The 23,568-nt window shown below is 37.9% G+C and overlaps 1 protein-coding gene across 6 annotated transcripts in view; it reads right to left on the bottom strand.

Moving 5' to 3' along the window:
* The window catches only part of gse1 (Gse1 coiled-coil protein), a 243,310-nt gene that overhangs the window by 92,077 nt on the left and 127,665 nt on the right, over window positions 1-23,568 (bottom strand). The window contains exon 1 of one of the 6 annotated variants that reach the window (XM_041222061.1): window positions 12,239-12,287. The exons of the other annotated variants lie outside the window; for them this stretch is intronic. Coding sequence (XP_041077995.1) covers window positions 12,239-12,281 — 43 coding nt within the window. The 5' untranslated portion in view covers window positions 12,282-12,287. Of the gene's footprint in view, window positions 1-12,238; window positions 12,288-23,568 lie in introns of those variants that run through there. 6 annotated transcript variants of the gene reach the window in all.

The raw sequence follows: 23,568 nt of genomic DNA, 5'->3' as shown, positions 1-23,568 counted from the left end.
CTCTTGTCCTACTCGTCGTGCAGCGGTTTAGAAAGATCAGACAGTGTTAGTGTTGCAGTACATGGACTCCATTGTTTTGTTTCTTTCTGTATTCAAACAATGACACCAGCCTTGTTTGAAATCCAGTCTTGCAGCTCTCTCTATTCTAGCCTGCCAAACTCCCCATACAGTAGATTTGCACAAGCACAAGCTTGCTTCTCACACAGCTGATTAATTAAGTAAACACAGTCATCAGCATGTTCTCAGGTGTGCTGCAAGATATGAGCTATTTATCCTTTCTCACCATCTTAGGACCATGTCACTTAATCACAGAGTACATTGCATTAATCAGACAATCTGGGAACTGGCACATGTGTTCTGGAATGAGCTAGGATTGAAATGAAACATTAACTGTAGGGAAGCTCTGTATTGACTTTGATTATCCTTTTCAGCTTCTACTCGACCACTGGAAGCTACAGCTACATAAATTCACTTTAACATCAGTTTGTTAATGAGCTAAATTTACTGTTCTCTGCAGGCCTGTGACTTTCAATTGTTGGCATATACAGCATATGGACTGCTTGGGCAGTGTTCTTAAAATGTAAGGGGGAAAATAGCCCCCCCCCCCCACCTGTGGGCCAACATTACATCACAAGAGCTGTTTTTACTGACAGCACCATTCTACCATCTACTGTTTTATTGCTAAATTATTAAATTATTTCTAACTAGGTCTGCAATGTTGTACTATACATAGTCAGGATCCAAGGGCACATCCTGTGCAACTAACAATGCAGAATACCACTAGAATCAGATACATTTGTATGCATCCTCATTGGAATGTAAATAGACACACTGATCCTATGACTTGCTGACCTGGTGTCTAATTTAGGAACAGAACAGCTTGTCAAAACATGCTGAAACCAACCAAGTACTTTTTGATTTAACGACATTTTTGCATATATTGTGCATCTATTTATACCACAAAGTGTCAATTAAAAATAAAAATAAAAAGCTGACATGCAAATTTGTGCCAGCTAGTGATTATTCAAAAAAATAAAAACAACAACAAAAAACGTTTGTACATTGTATATGGCGCTTGACTGTCTGGCTTCCATTGACTGCTCTGCATAACTCAGTTCATGGCTTAGTTTTCATATAATATGTCTCTTTTTATACACTGTACCAACTCAGGATATATTAGAGACTGCTCCTGCACTGTAATAACACAATACATCCTGTGATATTGGCCTGAGTCATATAACTTATAAGGTATTAAGAAAAAAGTTTGTTGTTATGATTGAAATAACATTTGATATTGATGAAACTTTCCCAGACTTTTCCTAAAGAAACCAACAATTATGGATAACAAACAGGATTAATATTCCTAAAAACAGAATTATGTCCACGAGTAGTTTAGACTGAGACCACCAAACTAATTTAACTTGTGATCCCCACTGGATTCAAACCCAGCCCTCCACAGATGAGAGTCCATGGCACTACCTAGTCCCCACTAAATCATTACAATGCTAAAAAAAATGATGTAAAGATGTGATTAAGCATTGTAAAAACCATGGATAATCATGGTACTGTAAAAACATGAGACATTTAACTGAGCAAGTATGACAGTAGCAGTGTACATAGCAATGAAGCTCAATCTAGACCATGCAGTAAGGGAGAGAGGGTTCGAGAGTTTAGTATTATAACCATGTCGTGGATGCAAAAGACACATCAGATACCAACATTACCAGTCTGTGTAAGAACATTTACCTGTTGCAACCGAACTGAAACCTCCAACTGGATCTCCACTTTTCGGAGTTTGAGGTACGATTTGGTGACTCAGTGGGTCTACGTGTTTATGTGAATAAGGTCTGCAAATGAACGACGATTATTACCCCTTAGTTATATGGGACGTGACTGATGTTCCTTATGTTTAGATAAAACATATTTGTAGAAATTAAATATATATAGATATATAATATAATATATATATATATATATATATATATATAGATATAGATATTTAATGACATCTTGACTAAGATTTTTTTTTTTAGAGATACCTTTACAGATGTCTTTTTTGAACCAGAGAACTTGGTAAATACTTACACTGATACTAAAACAACAACCACTACTACTGCTTGGTAAAATGATGATCTTATTAACTTTCAAGAATAATTGTAAAGTTCTAAACCTCTTTCTATTTGAAAGATAACTGCACGTGTAGAAGTGTGGAAAGAATATGACCCCCCCCCCCCCCCCCCCCCCCCGGAAGTTCAAGCACTGGCTCACAGACATACTCGCCTTTAGAAAGAGATGGAGAACCGATTAAGTCAGGCACAGCTGTCATGATTACTTGTCTTTGCAGGAAATCGTGGGGGCTGTGCCTGTCCAGCACTCTAACGCTGATTAGAGATTAGGCAATACCCTCGTCTCCTCCAGACTACATTCGGCAACACATTTTCCCCTCATCAGATGGAGCTCAGCGGGCCGCTTGGTTCAGGGCGGGGGGGGGGTTATTTTGAAGGAGCCGCGATTCCATTTATTAGGGTTTGTTCTGCTGATTGGCGAAAGGGTGGAAGAGATCACAAGAGGGAATCAGGAGCAGGTCAATTAATTCAGCTGGAATTGTTATTACAAGACCAAATTTATTGTTGCCGGGTTGCTTTAGTGCAGGCACAAGGGACACCAGGTCGCACCCTGACTGAATAAGCAGATAAATTAGAGGCTTCTGGAGGACCGAGTGGGAGGGGAGAGATTATTAATGCTGAAATTTGGAAGCCAAGGTCCAAGATGTGAATCAGCTAGAGCAGCCAGTTATGTTCAATAAACTAGGGAGAGATAAGCATTGAAGGATGGGGTATTAAGGGTAGTGTTTTTCAACTCCGCATTGGCGCAGGCATTTATTCCCCCAGGCTATAACACTTAGCACAGGGGGAAGTCTGAGCCTAGATAAGGGGCTATGGGAACACAACACTGCTCATTACAAACTGGGTTTAAGGCAGCAAATCCACATTAGATGTTTTGTTTTGTTTGTTTGTTTATTTTACATATTTATGAAGGTGGCTGAAAATAAAGCTTTTTATGGAAATTTAGCAGACTGGACTGTCAATAATATCTATTTTATGATGCATGTAAGAATCGAATAAACAGAAAAGAAATATGAAAAAGAAATATTAAATATGCCCACTGCATATTAAATTACCCACTGCATTTAGCTCTTGAAAGTTAAACACACTTAAAGGATATTTGGGGTAGTATAAACAACATTTAAAATACCATTCCCAGACATTTTTATTAACATTTCTGACTAACGTTTTGATCTTAAATGAAAAGAAAGTCTACTGCAGTAGCTCTTTATTGGCAGAAGCTGGAGCAAGTCAAAATGTTCTTGACTTTTCCATTTTTGTGTCGTCATTTAGGTAGATTTGAGTCTATCAGAAGTATATGACATCCACAAATACTAATCTGCTGATTGTGTGAATATACAATGATTACATCATAGAATTATGTTCAGTTTTACAGTAAATTACTAGTCTATGGTGGCTACTGTTTACTATAGTCTTTCATATTTTATCAGTCTGTACTTTACGGTAAGTAACCATTGGTGACTAGTTTGATTTGTTTGTTAACATTCCCTAAAGGTAGTTTAAGCTATAGGGACACAAGCTTCCTCCCCCTTGAAACCAGCTTGTGTCTTTGTGATCCACTACATTGCTATAGACCAGTGCTTTTCAACCTTTTCATCTCAAGTACCAGTGTTTCCAGCTGGGACCACCAGGTGTACCAGTAACTAACACCCCGTTCACACTTGCTGTTTAGGCCGGCCCAGGGCTGCCTTATCTCATGTGTGAACACTCGAAAAATTAAACGGCGGCCCAGGGCCGGGTGAAATTTAGACCTGTTTTTTGATGCAGCCTAAAGTACCAATGCAGCCTCAGGGCCGGCCGATGTGTATGTGTGAACCCAACGCAGGCCCTGGGCCGGCCTTAACGCGTCAGTGCGGTGACGTAGCTCAAACCACTCCCCTACTAGGTCGAGCATAGTAGATCAAAACAATGTCGGTTTTAAAGCAGCTATCTCCTTTATGTCCATGTTATCTCTGGTGAAAACCTGCAAGTTTGTCTGAGAACTCTCAGAAATACTGAGCAGCAGGCCAGAAATAAACCCACCAAGGATGTTGGATTTTATGGAGCTTACGGCGATCTCCAGCCCGTTAAATAGCAACGGGGAATGCACTGAATACACCGACACTTTAGACGATAATGATGGGTCAGTCATGAATGGTAAGTATTTCTTCATCATACAGCTTTCATTAAAACGATAAAACTTGTGCTCTCTCACGCTGTGTGTGTGTGTGTGTGTGTGTGTATATATTTACATACACACACATTTCAGATTGTAGCTAAGATTGTAAATCTCAATATTGATAAATAATACATACAACGTTGCATATTCAGTCACCATTAATATAATAATCTGCATTGTGACTGTCAACACACGCCTTTGTCGTATCTTATGCAATAAGTACAGTACCAACAGTGTTGCAAAAAATAAGATTGCCATATTTACGTCTGCCAGTTTCCTACCTCAATCTCTTATGTTGACTTCCGGGAATGCGGTGTTTACGTCACTGTTTACATTCCCGACAAGCACTTTGCCGCAGTTTAGGCCTCCTTTTCAGACACATATGTGAACGCACTTAGGCCCCCTAAAACCTCAACTGTGAAGAGAAATTTTGAGGCGGCCCAGAGACGGCCCAATTTAGGCACTCTACGATGTGACTAGCGAAAGATAACGTTGGTTTATTGGAGTTCACAAAGATAACTTTTTTCAACTTGTCTCGGTAACCTTTTCACTACATTTGTTTTTTGTTTAATTGTTAAGCTGTTTGCTGCATTTCAGTCCTTCACTAATTATTTTAGGTTTCCAGGGCATTTTGTTAATGGCACACGTGCAACACACAAACCTTAAGTGTATTTTTATTTTACTTTTTCACTGTTCTTGTTTCTTAAATGCAAGTGTTCACTTATGCTATACTTGTACACAACAGTACTCTCACACATTTGGTTCCCATCACAACTGTTCACAGAAACTGGAGTTTCCATATTCTGCAGCTGTTAATGCTGTACCTCTCTGCACAGACAAGTATATATATACACCAACGTAATGTCGCATTCAAAAATATTGACACATGCTTTTAAAGGGAGAGGCAGCATTTTTGTGTCTAATTGTCTTGTCTTAATTGCAACCATCTCAATCGCAGGGGAGTGGTGGTACGGTTGAGGAATCATATCGTCATAAAGAACAACTGCCGATGCATACCAGTTGCAAGCCTGTCACGTACCAGTATGGTACACGTAACACAAGGTTAAAAACCACTGCTATAGACACAACAAAATTAAATTTTTTCCCAAAATTGTTTTTGTTTTATACCTAACATTACAATGGTATGTACAACTGATTTTTTAAACTGTATCAGACTCTACACCTTTAATGGAATGACTTTTATTTTGCCAGTTATTGAATCAAATATCAGATGAAAGACAGGAGAGATTAGGCACCACATTACTAAAGAAAAGCATGCAAAACTTGAAAAAGAGGCCTATCGACCTCCTTTTTTTACTTCCTGAAATAGGCTAAATGTATTTTGTCAGGTCTAATGATTTCCTTTTTGTAGAAGGCAGAGTTCAGGTCCCCTTCAGACTGTCTATTAAAATGTTAAGAAATTACTTCACCTGTCCCTTCTCAACAATTAGCTTTGCTGGCAGGGTCACCACACAGTGTGTGTGTGTGTGTGCGGTCAGAGGGTCAGAGTTAGTCTGGACATGCTCTAACTGATTATAGGGTCAAGCCAGACCATTAGGTCAGCAAGGGGCCCATAAACACCCCTGAGTACATCCATAATGATTAGCAAGAACAAAAAGTGAATGGTCAGTGACCCCTGACCCAGCAGTCATGGTAACCAGAATGCCTGTTAACTTACTCCATTGTTGCTAAGACAGATATAAACACTTCTTTTCGACAGTAAGTAGATACTGGATCATATTAAATGCTGTGCTTTATACTTTATACTTCCATAATGTTTCTGGGGCACAATACAAATTGGTATTTTCTCTTTCTCCAAGAGCTCATCAAATTGATGCACTAGACAATTGGAAAAACATTTTTGTCTGGCTTTGATTCTTGTACAGCCACGGTAAAACTAAGGAAATTGCACATGCATCATTAATTTTAAAATGCATTTTTCCTATATGAATGGATTACATCAGGCACAATATAGTTTTAAGCATTTGTAAAGATACTGACATTGACTGAAGTTGCATTCCCAACCATTTATGGCTCAAAAACATATTTTTGAAAACATTTTCACGGGGTCACTTGACTTCAAAATATCATTATACCTCTACATCCTGAAGCAAGATTTCCTGATTAGAAATAGCACAAGAAATTGGTTTGTATTCATAACTGGACAGAGGTCTAAACTAACTCTCTGCAATAGCATGAAGCAACATGTTTAGATGAGACTAAATGACCACAAGGCTATTCGCTGATCTGCAAAATAAGTAGACGATGAAAAAAAATCCCACGATAATAAAATGCTGCTTTTCTGCATGTAAAAACTACATTAGCAGTTCACCCTATAATTCAAGCAGCATTCAATTGCTTGTAAGGAGGCTGGAAATATAAGGGGCTGCAGTACAGGCTGACTGAAATAAAGATGGATAACCTTGCCAATGGTTGTGTGGCTATAAATTGCAGGAAAAGTATGGTGGTTCTCATGGGTTTTCCAAGTATATTAGCAGCCTTTGGGTTACCACTTTCTGCTTGAATGTACCTCGAAAAATCTAACAGCAGTGCAGTCTTCATTTTAAATTTAACTGCAAAGTCAAAACAATAGTCTACATAGCCTTTGCTTCAAGTACTATTTAAGTCTCCAGATTCACACTATTGGGAATCAAGTAGAGTAAACAAAACAGTTAAAAAATAACCATGCATCCAATGCCCTATGCAAGGTAACAGTCCTCTAAACATAATGAAAAAGTCAGTCAGTTATGTAAACAGGTTGTTTCTTAAGGTGTCATGAAATTGCAAAATCAAAGCTGACGCTAAACAAATTAGCCTACAAATTTAGTGGTTAAAGAAAAGAACTTGTAACCAGGAGGTCCCTGGTCAAAATCCCGGCTCAGCCACCGACTCATTGTGTGACCCAGAGCAAGTCACTTATATAGCCTCCTTGTGCTCTGGCCTTTGAGTGAGATATTGTAAGTGACTCTGCAGCTGATGCAGAGTTCACACACCCTAGTATCTGTAAGTCGCCTTGGATAAAGGTGTCTGCTAAATAAACATAAAATAATAATAATATTCTGACAGGAACTTGAAACCCGCTTGCAGGGAGTGTGCTGTTAAAAAGCCCACCTGGACTCTCGGAACTTCAAAACCTCTTATTTCACACCTTTTCTTGGCTCCTTTCAGTGACTAAAAACAAACCATTCCTACCAGGCTGCATGCTGAAATACAGTGACCTCTGTATTGGGAAAATGCAGCAGAAGTAATAGGAATATTTATAGATACTGTTAAGTTCAATTTACAGGGGTTTTTCGGAATGTTCTAGACTTAAAGGTACTACTAATAAAAACAGGCAATCCAAGGTTGTTGAGGATGCCATTTTAAGCACACAAAGCCCCCCCTCTTTACATCCAGTGTGAGCTTTTTCATTTTCATTTTTGTAGCAGTAATATGCTGGGATTGCATAGATGTAATTCTAAAATATAAATTAATGAAACAACAATAATAAAATAACACAAGATGGGCAGCTAAAACTGGTCAAGGAGGGTAATTAGGGCTTTTGTTTTTCAATGTTCATTTCCTTTTCACTACTTACCTTTGCTGTGTTTATTTTTAAATTGTGTTTCTTTGGCTTTATATTCTTTTCATATTCTATCTTAATGTCATTTTATCTTCTCTCTTCCAGGGATCTGACAACTGCTGAAATGTATATATATGCACAGGTGAGAATGCAGTGCTGCAGAGCTGCAGTGGGTCATAATAATATAAATATGTGTGTGTGTGTGTGTGTGTGTGTGTGTGTGTGTGTGTGTGTATATATATATATATAATTGTTTTCCAACACATAACCCTAAAACAGAAAACTGTTAAACTTGTTTAACTTGTTGAGTTGAATTTTTTTATTTAAAAAAATCTCCTACCTACTTACCCAACTTCAGAAACCTGCTGGTTTACAGCAAACCAAAATATTTTTAAGGGTGTTCATAATTTAAACCCTATGTGTAATACAGAACAAAATGGGAATATTATTACCTACTTTAAATCTAAATTGAAAACCTACTTTTTTAAAGTGCTTTTAAATAATTTGTTATAACTGGAGTGTATATACAAATACATTTGTATTGTATTGTATTGTGTTGTATTACCAATAAATAGGTCAAACGCACTTGCTTTCAGGCTGCAGACTACCTTCAATAAGGCCTCAGAGTGCAACTTCGTTGACAGAATAGTAAAGACTGTTCCTTTCTTTTTTGTTGTTGTTGCCTGCTATGATTTTCTTCAGAGCCTATTACAGCTTTTCACAATCTGAACAGCTTACACAAACACCCTCCCCTCAGCTCACATGCTGGATAATCCTCTTGGGGAACGAGAACGTTGATGGCAGCAGTGCTTAATCTGTGCCTTTTGGCCCACTGCACGTTAACGGACAGGACCTCTCCCTGGCCTGCCTCACTCTCCTCACGCTTCCTCTATTAAACTGACGGCAGCTCTGGGAAAAGAAACGAAACACACTCATTCTGAGATGCCACACACTGCACTAATCCTTTTTCTGTTTCAGACTCTAGTTTGAGCATGCTTTCATTCTGCCGTTTTATACTCCTATACCCTGTACTTCCACAGTAGCTAACAGCAGAAAGACCAACATTTTGAGGTTAAACCTTCCGAATGGTATATTTAGCTAGTTTATTATTTAGTTTGGTGAAAACAGCACAGACTTATGCAATCTTTTCAAACTGTTTCATGGCTATCAATCTTTATGAAATCCAAAGAGACTTTAAAATATGTATTCTTTAAGTATCTATTCCATGTATTCATACCAACACTAAACCATATTTATCCACTATTCAAAAGCCAATTGACAGACGACAGTGAGCTGTTTGTTTTTTTGACGCTTTTGATATCAATATATAGACAAATTGTTTCATTTGAATACTTTACAGTTTTTCCAAATACTTTACTGTGCTTTACCATGTTTTCACTATAAAGAGAAAAATAACACCGGAAGGGATGTTTTGCCAATATGGCCGTGAAGTTTTCTTGGAGTAATTGAGAATTTTTTTTTTCCATTGCATGGATTTAAAAATAGATCTTAAGCTCTAGACAGCCTGTGAACTTATATATCAATAGTGTGAATGAAATCCGGTACTTGAACTGTGTGCAATTGCTTGCTAACCCCAGGGAACCAGCCATTGAAACAAGCTGTGTTGCACATTTCATGGAGCTATCCCAGTGTGTGACATTTTTAAAATAATAATTAAAAAAAAAAAAGCTCTACTTTGCTTGAACAGTTGTGAACCAGCTCAGTAGTACCACAAAGCCCCCCTCCCTTCCCTTGGTAATGGCTTACGACACTGCATCCCACCCCTGTGACCAAAGATCTATCTGATCTGACAGTTGCTTGAGTCTGATGTAGAACGATCCGGGCAGTCTCAACCTAGTCCCACTGGTACATTAATGCAGATCACCCAGCTTCTATAAACTGCCATTTACTCGGCATAATTGCTAAAAAAAAAAAAAAAAGGCAGCTGATTCAATCAACGTCTAAGCATTCAAAACAAGTTTTTTTTTTTTTTTTTTTTTTAATGCCAAACCAAGATCTAACGAAACAACATGACACAACCAAGAGGAGACTGGTTTGAAATAGGAACGATCCAAGAGGTGCAAGCAACCTCACTTTGCTATGGGTTTTGCCTAGACATGTCTTAAATGGGTCAACTGCTTAGCACATGGGTTGGTAAATAATTAGGATCCAGGAATCAGTCCCATAGCTTTTACTGGAGAGGAAACAGGTGGTGCCACTCATATAGGCACAACATATTCAGCAAGCTGCCAGATACCTGAGCTGACATGCACTGCAGCACTAGACAGACAGACGGAACTTTACTGCAGCAGGAAATCTCCCAGAAATAACGCACGTATGTATTACCATATGCCACCTAATAAGAGTACTGCTAATAGCAGGAATCCAAACACATAGCTGGGCTAATGAAAGCTCTACTGCAGTAAGTATGTAATAATAAGTCTATACAACATACATAAATACAAGCAGAAGGTTTATTACGAGGCAGTGTTATGCATACCATTGAAACTAAACCACAATGTATGTCATGTGACTGTTTAGTATTAGGCACATTACACCACAACTTCTCGAATGTCCCATAAAACAAGAAGTTATTGGTCAGTGACAGATAAGGGAAGGTAAAGGCAGTAGATAACAGACAGCAGTAGCTCTCCAATATCCTAAACATGAAATGCAGCCAGTGAGATGACTATAAAGAGAGCTATGTGTCCACATAAGCCCTGCCACAACTAATGAGGTAAGAAATATGAGAACAGAGATTTAACGTTGTTTTCCTTATTCATTTTCTTGCGCTTATATTCAACTACATACATGCAGTTCACATTTATCCATACATTTTACATCAAAGATGAAAAGTAAGCGAGATCTCTGATAATTTATTTATTTATTGACCAGGTTTACAGTGATCAGCGAAATGTTTTTTTCTTCATTTTTTTTTATTGTTTTATATTGCAGTCTGGTCCAGCTCCAGCTCCAGCTCACAAACCTAACCGAGCTGACAACAGAAGCCGCATTTTCAATTATGCTTTTATTCTTGTGTCTTCAGGGGCTTTTAAACATTAAATTTGTATGCCAGCCAGAAAGAGCAGACTTTCAACCTAAGAAAACCTAAGAAAATCCTTCAATCAGGAGTGAAGGGTTTAAACAGACAGAACCCTACCGATGCACAATGGTTGCTATATGATAACTACTGTAAGGTCCTCCAGCTGCTGTCGTAAAGGGATTATAAGGCTACTGATTCAGTAGCCACTGCAGGTTGAGTAAAAAAATAAAAACTCCCTTTAAGGTTAGACATCAAGGGACTCAGAGCTCCAAAACAACAGAGCGTTATATCATACATTTCCCCTGAGCTTAAAAGCAACAGTTCCACAGAACCTTCCTCTTTATATTAATACTTAGGGATAGTGAAACTGCTAAAGAGGACCTGCAAGGTGCTGGCAGAAATACATATCTACGTTGAGATCTAAGAACACTGGAGATTATTGCAAATTTTCCTTTGAAAAGATTTTTCAACTGTGGCCTTAAGCAAGGTGCAAAGGTCCGAGATGAAGACTTGACGAGTCAAAGGTTACATTTGGCGGGCCGTTCTCTTTTGTTGATTTGTCACCAAGGCACATTAATTATCAGGGCTTGGAAAAGGAGTGGTGACAAAAACCGCCATTGTGGATCCGTGCATAAAAGAGATTTAAGGTGACATCCTTTTTCACTCAGAAATGCTCTGGGATCTGTCATTGTGTAGTCAATGCAAGTTTGAATTTAGATAGCACGGGCAAAGTGTGATGTCATCCAATAATGTTTGTCAGTTATGCAAGTTTAAATTGTAACAGGTTAACTGCTTTCAGAGGAAGTTTTGGTTATAAATTAATAACCATAATGGTTGATGGTGCACATCAAGGAAGTACAGTTTTCATACCCTTGCAACTACTCACAAATAAAGTACAGTGGATTTATGGAAAAGTATTGTTCAACTAGACAGAAATTTAATGCTCAAAGCATAACACATGCAGTTTAAACCAAATCACTTTCTTAATTTTTTCTTAACACCAACTTATCTTTTGTGATGGCTGTAACAAAAACGGCTGTTGTTGATAATGAATTCATTACTGTAGCATGTTTTTATACTTCATATAAAATATATTGTAAATATATTATAAATATATTTGAGGGCAAAAGATCCATCTTTTTTCTCATGAGATGGTGGACAGTGTGTTAGGTATACAATATTGGCCCAGCAGAAAAAAAAAAAAAGATTTATATTTTATTTACTTTCTTTTGAATTTGGTACCAGGATCAAGTTATTTCATTATATAAAACAAGAGCAACATACAGAGAAAGGCTTTTTTTCACAGATAAAAATTAAAATTAGTAAATGTGCCATTTTTCTTTACTTACTGAGACTTTGAAGCAATGATGACCAGGCCTTCATCACTATCATATTGTCCTGTCCACACCAGTACATATACAATGGGTCTATGAATCAGACCTTGGCATTGCCACTTATTCCAGTAAACAAAGTACTTCTGTCCGCTGCATGGGTCTCTTTAGAGCATCTAATCCAGGCCTCCCACAGAGCTTGATAGCTTAACTTCCAATGTTTGCTTTCAGTCAAGCACAACTCTTTTTCTTCCCCTTCTTCTTTCCTTTACTATTAATCCCTCCGGGTTTTAGGCTGGCTTACCCTATAGTAGGCAACCGGTAGATGAGGAAGAAACCAAATTCATTAGCTCTGTGAGATGTAGTATTACCACACACACACAGCAGCAAAACCCTTGTATGTGCTTAATGCATTTCGCTTCACAGGATTTGTCCTGAATTAGGGAGGTGTCTGTGATGTGTGTGTGTGTGTGTGTGTGTTGTGTGTGTGTGTGTGTGGTTTTCTTTCTCTTCATTTTTTTTGTTCCTTTCTGTTTTACTTCCCTCCTCCTCCTCTCTGTTCCCCCTGAACCCTCCTCTCCACACTTGTGAGCAGCCTTGTCAGGAACTGTAGAGTTGTGGCTGACCTCTCACCCTCAGCTGCTAATTAAGGTTCCATAGTGACAGTTCAAGTACCTTGCATCAAGTTTTCTGAACCAAAGCGTCTAATTGGAGCCTCTTTTCATTCCTCAAGAGTGAGAGCAAAGATTTTTGCAGACCCGGGCAACAATAACCGTGCCAGTTTTTTTCCTACTTGTATACAAAAGGGATGAGGGGGGGGGGGGGGGGGGGGGGGGGCAAAAAAAAAAAAAAAAAAAAGCAAAAGCCACATTCTTTTAGTCTGCCAGTTTAAACAGTACTCCCCCGAACTGGGCCTGCCCCAGACAGATTGCCTGACACCTCTAAATTCCTAGCCATACACTCCCCTGAAGCTACTGACATATCATTGAACACTGAGCCTGGGTCAAAGAGCACATTTTAAAAAAAACATTCTTGGTGTCTCTCTGTCTCTGTCTCTCTCTCTTCCTCCTCCGCCACAGTGAAATACATTAACAAAGTGTGCAATACATATATGTGGTTTTCGTTAAACATATCAGGTGGCCTACACTACCCACTACCACCACCACCACCAGGTCTCAAGACCAATCATGCTGATAAGAGTACAAGCCTTTGGTTATCCACTGACTGACTGCAACACCCTCATTTAATGCATTTATACAGTGGCATCTGATGTCAACACTGGTGCCCTCCACACTTGAAGCAGTTCTCATCATTTTGACGATAACTGTCGACATTTTTCCAACACAGCTCTGGATTTAAACAGAAAGGAATTGGTGGTCTGGTTAAAACGTCCATTACTACACTGTATCTGGGGTAACTAAGTGTGAATGTGCCTTCAGTCTCCCTGTAGAGCTGCTACTGCACATGGTCTCTTGATGAAGGCACTTTTCTACTATGAGTTCACAGCCATGTCTTTGTTTTTTCTTCCTATTGCTTACCTCTTTCACCTTTTTATCGAACAGAAAACCAGCATAGCTTTAAGCACTCACTGATGGTTTCACAGATGCCTATTAGCATTAATCTTCGACTACTGTACCTAAGGTTAGATTATCTAAAATCAGTGCTACAGGGGCTGTGGAACAAGCATTTCTGCTAATTCCTTGGTCAGTGTGACACCCCTATAGAAATGTGGAAAAAAAATACGGAATTTACTTTTTAAACATTTATCTCAAAACTATAATTCAATATAACAAAGATGACTTGGCCACACAATTCAAAGCCACACACGCACACATTACTGATATAGAGATATAATTTCTGTTTAGGCTGACATGTTTTAAGATTTTTGCAGTTCTGTCAACGTTATGATTTCAAATTCATGGTTTATTTCCCCTTGGAACTTGCATAATATCTCTGATTATTTTCAAGGCTTAACAGTAACTTTCTTTCCCCCAAAAGAGGTTCCAGCAAATACAACAAAAACAATAAGGAAAAAAGACAAGTACACAAAATAATATAATAACACTAATGAAGCAGAAACATTATTTATGATATTAATTGAAAATAAATGAATTGATAATTGATTAATGCTGCTTGCAATACACCATTAATTTGCACAGAGGATATCCCACACTTAAGTCTACATACTGTAGTGAAGTGCTTCAAATGACATGTTAATAGTTTTTTTACTGTCTTTTTTTACATTTCTATGATGTTTCCAATCATTCCCAGTAGCTCTTGTTGCTAAAACTCAAAACCGGTTTTATTTTCTTTATAAGGTGCTTTGACTAGGAGTTTAATTTATGTGGTATGTTTTGGAAATATAAAAAAGAAAAAAAAATATATAATATATATATATATATATATATATATATCTATATATATATATATATATATATATATATATATATATATATATATATATATTTCTGTAATTGCAATAGGGACGGCAAAAAGTAAAATAAAATACAATGTAATTTGAGCACCTATTTACTGCTTTAATCCAATCAGAAGAGTTGCTATGGTATTTGTTGTACTTTACCTAATGAAAGTATCTCTTTCCTAGAACAGAACAGACTTCAGTAATAACTGTTCTTTTCCAAGGTCCAACCTTCTAGAGTGGAATATACCTGTTTGCCTCTTGTCAATCAGAATGCTGCCTTTATTAAATGTTCAGCTGAGACTCCCATCCCATTACATGTTACCGCTCTAGAAAATGCTGAATCAAAGTTGGAGATGGGAGATGCAGTTCGCTCTCACCTGCCCAATCTAACTGGGAGCAATTTAAATTAAGTGGACCCGTTCCACTCAGTCAGTAATGTCTCTTGCATGATTAAGATACACCACGACTTCCAGCGAAATCAGCATCTAAGTAAAGAGCTCATCACTACAGCCCTGATGGTCTCCAAAACCTTGAGGCAAAACAGGACTAATGAGAGACTGCCTTGCTGGAGAGAGGGCCCATAAACAGCAGATGCTACAGAGGTGAAACCTCCTAAGGAAACAAAGAAAAACAGAAATAACTGAAGTGAAGGTTATCCTGCTGAAAACTGCTGAAGTGCGTCTCGCCAGCGTTTTTAATTAGGGCTGCCGAGGGGAGCTGCTTGAAGCCTGCAGGGCCGGTTCTAGCTCTGGGGCCACAAGTCGGGGATGCCTGCTGTGCAGTGGATCTGGTGCTGGACTCTATCCAAGACACAGGGAAATATAATGGAAAATATAATGTACCATATTGTTGCTCCACTATAGAAATGTGTGGAGAATTCGGATTTGTTATCCCCTTGAAGTAAAGTATGTCACTGAAGCAATATACAATAATAGAATAACAGTGACAGTTTTGCTACAGAAATTATATTCAAATCAAAGGTAAACAGTGGTACCTTAAATTTACATTTTTAGCCACAATCGAGTTTATTTTGCGCATGATCTCAAACACTGATTCACATTAAAAACACCCAAAACGGCAATTTTTAATATATATAGATTTTTTTATTGTTGTCAAATACAAAGGATGCACACAAGCTGCAAAGTTTACCCTAGAGAACAGCCAGAAACAGAATTCAATACCAATTACATAATTAAGTTCCAATTAAAAAAGAGAAATATGGCATAGACGTCAAGCCTGAAGATGCACATAAATGTCCATTTGGTATGAACATTTTATACAGAAAAAAGTATAAGTAGCCCTCGTTATATATTCAGCATTAATCATACATACATGCAGCAACACATCCACTTATGTACACATCATATATCATGCTGCTAAACGGGTCAGTACTGTTGTTTCTTCTGGGCTTGGGCTAATTCCATCACAACTAACAATCTTGGCAACCTTCAAAAGATGAAGCAAGAACTGGATCTATGTATTGCCTACCACCCTTTTTCTTTCATGCAATACTAGGAAATAAAAACAAAAGACTGCATTTCAAGTCCATTTTCCTTCCGTGAAATAAACACTGGTGGTCATGAATTAACCAAAAAAAAGAAAAGAAAACCACAAAGAGAAAGGGAGAATGTTTTTCTGATAAAAGCCATGCCTTTTTTTGGAATGTCCTCTTTCTCCTTCTTCAATGCTAACCCTTTGACATATCTATTGTGTTGAAGGCACAGAACACGTTTTAATCACTGAGAGCGAGACTGTGAGAGCTGCCCTGACCCCATAATCAGTCTGAGGAGAAACAGAAGACGACTTGTATCTCCCCCTGGGGTCAAAGGGCGTGTGGAGTCAGCCATTAGCCTCTCCCTCAGTCAGATTCCTGGGATGCGAGCCCAGAAAGGCATCTGCCATCAAAACAGCTCTTCGGTGCATGGCGAACAGCAGCTACAGTGCCGTGCTAGAGAAAGTGCATTAAGCTTTATCTTGTTTGTTTCTCCATTGTCGAAGTAGAATTTGGGTGCTTATTTATGGACTATAGGTAGTTCAGTGCAGCCACAATAAACAACTGTTAGGAAGCTAGCTAATGTTGCAGCTGTCACTTCTGTCAAGGGAGGACTGAGGTTTTAGTTAAACAGCAAGGAAAATGTTTACATTGCCGCCTTATGGTGATAAATTCTTGTTTCAATGTATTGAGATAGTGTTGATGAATATTTTGGTAACATACACATTTCTGGTGTTTTTAAGCATTAACAAAGGGGCTGAATGAATAAAGAATTTGGGCACCAGTAAATGTATTGAAATATTATTCATTTAGAGTAGAGCTATGCTGAGGGATAAAAAAAAAAAAAAAAAAACTGTATAAATATTTCAACCTGTTAAACCACATTTTACCTAATATTGAATACCTTTTGTAGTAACAGGCTTAAAACCCTTACTCTAACAGCTCTGGTGTTTCAAGATGATCAGTGTGTTAAAAATAAAATTTAAAAAGCATTCCATATTTTTTCATACACATTTTTAAGTGTCCCTACATGTAGCTCTGAACATTAAACAGTTATTCAGAGCTATAATAAAACTCAGATACAAAGTACTAATTGTATACTACTTTGTCTGTTTAGTGTTATTAACAGGCTGACTGCTTGCTTGGCTCAATGTTACAGAGGCAATCCTAACACTAATATTGGCACTTAGAACCAGTTTTAAAAAAGAGGAAATGAAAACTTTTTTCCCTCCTTTTTACCGGCTGTTGCCTGCAGTATCAGGAACCCTCACTGAGTGAGACTCATTATCGAGTCACTTCATTTTCAATTCAAGGGGGACCGCAGAGAAAGAGCACTAGGAATTCCAGCACAGCCAAAATAAAAGGATGGCGATTGGAAAGGACAAAGGACCATGTTCAAAGTGTCACCAGTTTATAAATAATGACAGCAACATTACACTCTTTAAGCCCCCTACGAAATGGAAACTATACTGAGGAAAAGAGCTGGGCTAACAGGACAAGTACATTTAATAAACTTGAGCCTAAACATGTCAATAGGTAGCGAAATGAAAGAGGTTATGTAAATTAAATGAATAAAAAGAATGACAAAGGAGGAAAGGAGGAAAAAAAAGAGTACACCATGTCCTGTTTAGAAGACTGCATTATCATTTGCCCTTACCAAATGATATTCAATGGCAATGCAAGGGTTCTGTACAAAGAAGCAATGGTAGCACAAGGGCAACTACTATGAACTGATTGGTGGAATGAATCATTGGGATCCTTCACCACACAGCTTGACAAAGTTTTGGATACAATAGGCCATATGAAAAAAAATAGTCTGCTAAAACTAAAAATAGATTTAACCAGTGTACACTAATAAACATATTCTGTATGTGTGTGCTCATTAAGCACAAATTTTAACACATACATTGTGTTACATTTTTACTGTACTTTCATCTTCCAAAGATTATATTATCCTGCAGTCTCTTCTCAAACTAATTAAGAGCTTTTCATAGGATATTTCATACTGTTTGTCGGGAAACTCATGCGATAGATTATTTATTAAAATATAGACGAGACAATACTTCTGCATTAAACATATTTTACTAAATATGTTTAATATAGTAGTGCAGATAAATTAGCTTGCAGATAAGCGGACAGGTTGACTGTAGGGAAGACATGGGCAGTGGAGCAGGATAGCTGCCCTCCCCATTAGACGAAGCCGAAAAGCAGGCTGGGGAGGAGGAGGCGAACTCTGGCACAAGGCGGGGACTTAATGGATTGAGGTAAGATGTAAATCCTTTCCTTGAAGATCATTGGGCTTATAGTTTAGCGAAGGACAAATAAGATATTAACTATTCAATTGGCAATTTGATCTGGTATTGGAAGCACCTAAAACATGCTTGATATTTACATGATCTGATGTAATGTTAAAGTAAGTTCCCTGCCATAACCAGCACTTTGCTTAATGAGCTCAATTTGTCATATAGGGCTCAAGAGCCATCCCTTAGAGACTAACAACATTTGGGAATATGTCATTTTGTACCTGTTTAATATCCTATTATGTGTGTTTTGTATTATTAGTGCTGTTTTATCTTAGATTATTATTTTCCAGGCTTATTAGCAATCGGCTAAAATCTGTAGTGGTTCTGGAAATGCCCACTAGAGGTGTGCAACTGTAATTTCTACCCCCTCTGCAGCCATGGCAACAGTGAGTTAGTCTTTAACTAACACTTACATCCTGCCCCACTGCCCATGTCTTCCCTACAGTCAACCTGTCCGCTTATCTGCAAGCTAATTTATCTGCACTACTATATTAAACATATTTAGTAAAATATGTTATGGCGAATAGACGTTCTATTAAATAGACGTGATGATATAATTGTATAAATATTTATCCCCAAAATATTCATTATATAGAATATATATATATATATATATATATAATATATATATATATATAGTAAACTGCCTTAGATCTGAGCAACAATAAATCAGCACATTCAAATTCTATTAAATCCGGTTTCAACAGTTTAGGATCCTAACATCTTACGTTCTCCCCTGTGGCTGACACCAAACTCTACTTTTAATGTAAGCTGTGACACATGCAAAAGTAGAACTATGTCTCCCCTCTGTAATTAATTTCCTAACTACAATGCAGTTCTCATTGCAAGCGTGAGCTTATTAATGCCTTTGAATCCGTTCCTGAGTGTTAATTAGCCAAGGGCTTATTCTGTATCTTTTAGAGCGTACACAAGAAAAGAAAAACACACACACAACAAGCTTATGCCATGAAGTGCCATCAAATTATGCAAGGAGTCAGACAGCTTGACTTTACAGACATAATCGCTTTAATTGCGAACTATCCTCAGACACAGCTTCCAAACTGCTACAGCGCCCTTTTCATTTGATTAAATTCCAATTTTTCTGTATTGCCGGGGGCCATTCTGTTATGAATTTTGGAGTTATTATTACCATTGTGATTCAAAACCAACTGCAAGGGGAGTGACAGCACAAAGTGGCTTCAAAGCCGAAAGCCTGGGATGAGGACTCCTATTGGACCACCACCCCACAGTGACCGTGACTCTTTTTATAATATTCTTATAAAAGAGGTGGAATTCATTTCAAGTTCTACCACCAAATCTCTCACACTGCCTGTGACACATCTCAGAAGTATACCTTGAAAAAAAAAAAAAGAATAGTAAGTGAAAACAAATGTCAGAGACACTCAGCAACTGCAGCACTCCGGTCAAAATGAATAAGTAATGAACTTCGAAAGACAAGGGATGTGCTTCTGCTCTGTACAACGGGGCTTTTGTACAAGTACTGATGTTGCAACTTAAAGCTTATACTTTTTTTTGGTCTAAATAATTTCTATTAAATATTTAAACTATTAAAAGCCAACTGTTCTCAGTTTTCTTCGATGCACTTTACAAAGTTTACTCTGAACAGTGGAATCCCAGACTGACTTCATGGCTGGGCCTAATATTGAAATGTGCCGAACAATGCTTGTGGTAAGCAGGAATGTAGTGTATATGAAAGAGCAAGTTTACTAAACCATTCTGAATATGCAACGGTACTAAAATATGCTTTCAACCATTTTTCAAAAACTACAAGGGTTTAGGTTTTAAACATTAATGCTACATTTTAAAATGGTTTCTGTTTTCTCTTATTTGCTTTGCTTGTCGTGTTTGTAGTGTGCAGCATAATAAAACTTGAAAAAAAATAAAATAAAACATAACAACAGTGTTTATCTCTCAAAACACTCAACAAGAGATAGCAGAGAAACCCCAGATGTTTTAAAAGCTCATAAGAGTAAAAGCAAGATGAAAAACAAAAATGCTTTTAATGCAGTTAGCGTCTCCTGTCCAGTAATTATTAAGCGCAGGGATGTAGGTCTGTTTTAATTAAAAAAAAAACCATGGTTCTTACAAAGGTTACATATTGAACTAGATACAGTCACATTCTTTATATGTAGTAGGGTCACCAAAAAAAACTCTCTCTTCCATTAAATATTGTTTGAATGAAATGTCAGCATAATTCAGTTGCACTTCAACTTGGAAAAAAATATCACAGCGCTTCTGAAAGTTGGATATATCTGCAGAATGGAACAGCCAAGGTGGCTCGGCACACGAAAGCACTCTGACCTTTGCGCCCTGCAAATCAATGAATACGCCTGGTTGAGGGGGAGCCTTGAACTCGGAGGGGAGCGCAGACGGGTTCTGCATCTCAATAACCCTCACTGGAGGGGGAATCATCTTCCTCGGGGATCAGAAGGACAGCCGCCCACTAGGGGTCAGAAAACATAGCGCATGTACACACTGTTCAGCTAGACATTGACCGACAGGGGCTGGTGGTTGGTTTTCTCCTTTTTTTTTTTTTAATGAAGTGCTTGTGCATGTAGCTACATTTTAGTAATAGGATGCACCAAGAGGAAATATAACCAAAACAAATATGTGAGGGAGAATTGGTTGTAAATTACTGTAAGTGTGTTCTGAAATGTTACTATTATGTTGTCAATAGTATCATATTGTTTGTATTGCTCGCATTACTCATCTGGTATTACTATAAACAGCATTACCAAGCAATAAGGATTCTGTCACTGACATTTTGTCGAGGGTTTTTGACACCCACACACTGCCTTTAGGTGTGACTTAAATGTAGATATCATTGAGGGTCGGGGATACTACAGTCAAGCACAGTGCAGAGACAATTCTATGCAAATCTTACTTACTAGAAAAAAAGAAAAAAAAACATCCCTTCAGTCCAAGGACAGCCTAGACAGAGATTCATAAACTGTATGACCCAATTCAGAGTGTGGTAAACTGGGACCATCAAACCACTAAAGATGAACCATCTCCCAGAACCCCCCCTATAAACAAGATGTTGCATCTCATTTTTTAAATAAAACCCATTAGCCAACACCAACATATAGCCTCGTTAAATCTCAACCAGCTCTCACCTAACCAGCAGATCCTATTAACATGTGGTACCGTCTCAAAAGTCATCGTCCCACCCCCGCTGTCATAGACTAACCAGCCCTTTATCTGGGGCATTTGCAGTAGAGTAGTGTACATATACATGTATTTAAAGGTATAGTAAATAGTGACATTATTTTTGGAGGTTTTTGTTTTTAGTGAAAATGTTATATTACAGTAATACTTGTATAGTAAAAATTAGATTATCAAATCTTTTTTTTTTTATAATACATTTGGATAATATAGGTTTTTTTGGAGGTTTTTGTTTTTAGTTGTAAATAATATATATATATATATATATATATATATATATATATATATATATATATATATATATATATATATATATATATATATATATATATATATATATATATACTAACCCTTTCCAGTCTTCTGCTGAAGCTGTGTGTCCACACCCTCCATGCCTCCTTTCTGAGCATGCTGTTGCTCTGGAATTCACTTCCAAAGGATATTAGAAGTATCAAGATTCAGACATTTCATTTTGACAGTGCCCACATTCTGTGATTTTGATAAAGGCTGCTGTAGAAATAAGGGATTGGTAGTGGTGTTGTTGTTGCACAGAAGAATCCTGCTACATATTTGTTTTTGAGGGGGAAGTTTGAAATGTGTCAGATACATCTGGGAAGGGTTCTGCTCAGAGGGAAGATTCGCACTGGAACAGAAGCCTATCATTAGCACCTTGCCAAACCCAAAGTGGCTGCTCCTGAACTACAATCCAATAAAAGTGTTACTTGCCTATTTATCATCCTAAAGGCTTTTTATCATCAGTGCAGATGGCTGGTACCCTTGGAAGGCACAGCAGTGCACTGGCACAGAGGGCCGGCTACAGCTTAGCTCAAAAGAATCTGAGCTCCCAACTGTGATAAAAAAACAAGACAGCCTGCTTCAGCGCTCAGGCAGGGCCCCTGAAAAGAGTGCTATACCTGTTTCTTTAAATGGGCCATTTATTCCCTTCCAGAGTTTGCACAATAAATAGTTTTAAAAAAAGTAAAATGTTTTGAGGTTGTACTGTATAGAGTATCATTGGCAATCCTTTAGGCATTTCAAAAAATATTATCTGCACACATAAGGACATTCATTACACCCAGGTTAACAATATATGGCTTCAGTATACAGCTTTGCTATCCTTGTGTTTCACCCTGAAGACCCTGATCCATTTGGTAGCCACTGAATGTTGGAATGCTGAGCAGCAATGTTCCTCTTGTTCCGACACCAGGGTGCCTATGACCTCATGCCAAGATACTTAGCCAGCAACCCCACCATCTCCGTGCCACCTGTCCTGGGGAATTCCAGCCCTTTACGCTCAGCACTCCCTCTAGCTAGCAGGTCCTGCAGTTGGTTTGTCCGCTCTGTCTGCTGCTCAGTAATAACTGAGCTCCAGTCTCCAACCCCATGCAGGTTTCAGGGACCAAACAAAAGACCTCTTTGCTGTATCAGAACAAGCAGTTCACCAAGTTCACAATGAACTCTTCAGTCCTCCCATCGTGTGCCAGGCCAGTATATTACTGTAGCTCTTTGAGAACCTAGTTAGGAAACCAAACGCATTTCTCTCTAAAGGAGTAGCGAGATTGTAATAATGTAAAGATTTATAGAGTTTTGTGTATAGCTCTATTAAGTAATGCTTGTGCTGCTGTTTTTGTATTAGTAAAATAGCACTTTATAAAAGTGTAGACATGACAGTTGAAAAAAAAAAATATGGTAAAAAAGGCAATTCATTTTATTTTATTTGTGTTTTATTTTATAACTCATCTGCTAAAAATGCTATTGGGAAATGTATACAAATCTAAAAGGTTTGCTTTCTTACAAGGTGCAGTAGTGCACCAGTGGAAGATTACAGTTAACAAGGCATCAAAGAATCATAAAAATGCCATTAAATAAAGTAAACACATACTACATGTCATTATCACCTGGCGAATGCTAGGTGGTTAATACAATGCAATAACAAGAACTTCCA

This window comes from Polyodon spathula, chromosome 21, assembly GCF_017654505.1.
Source record: "Polyodon spathula isolate WHYD16114869_AA chromosome 21, ASM1765450v1, whole genome shotgun sequence".
NCBI lineage: Eukaryota > Metazoa > Chordata > Actinopteri > Acipenseriformes > Polyodontidae > Polyodon > Polyodon spathula.
Note: the sequence above shows the minus strand (reverse complement) of the source record. Positions and strands in the feature narration are given on the sequence as shown.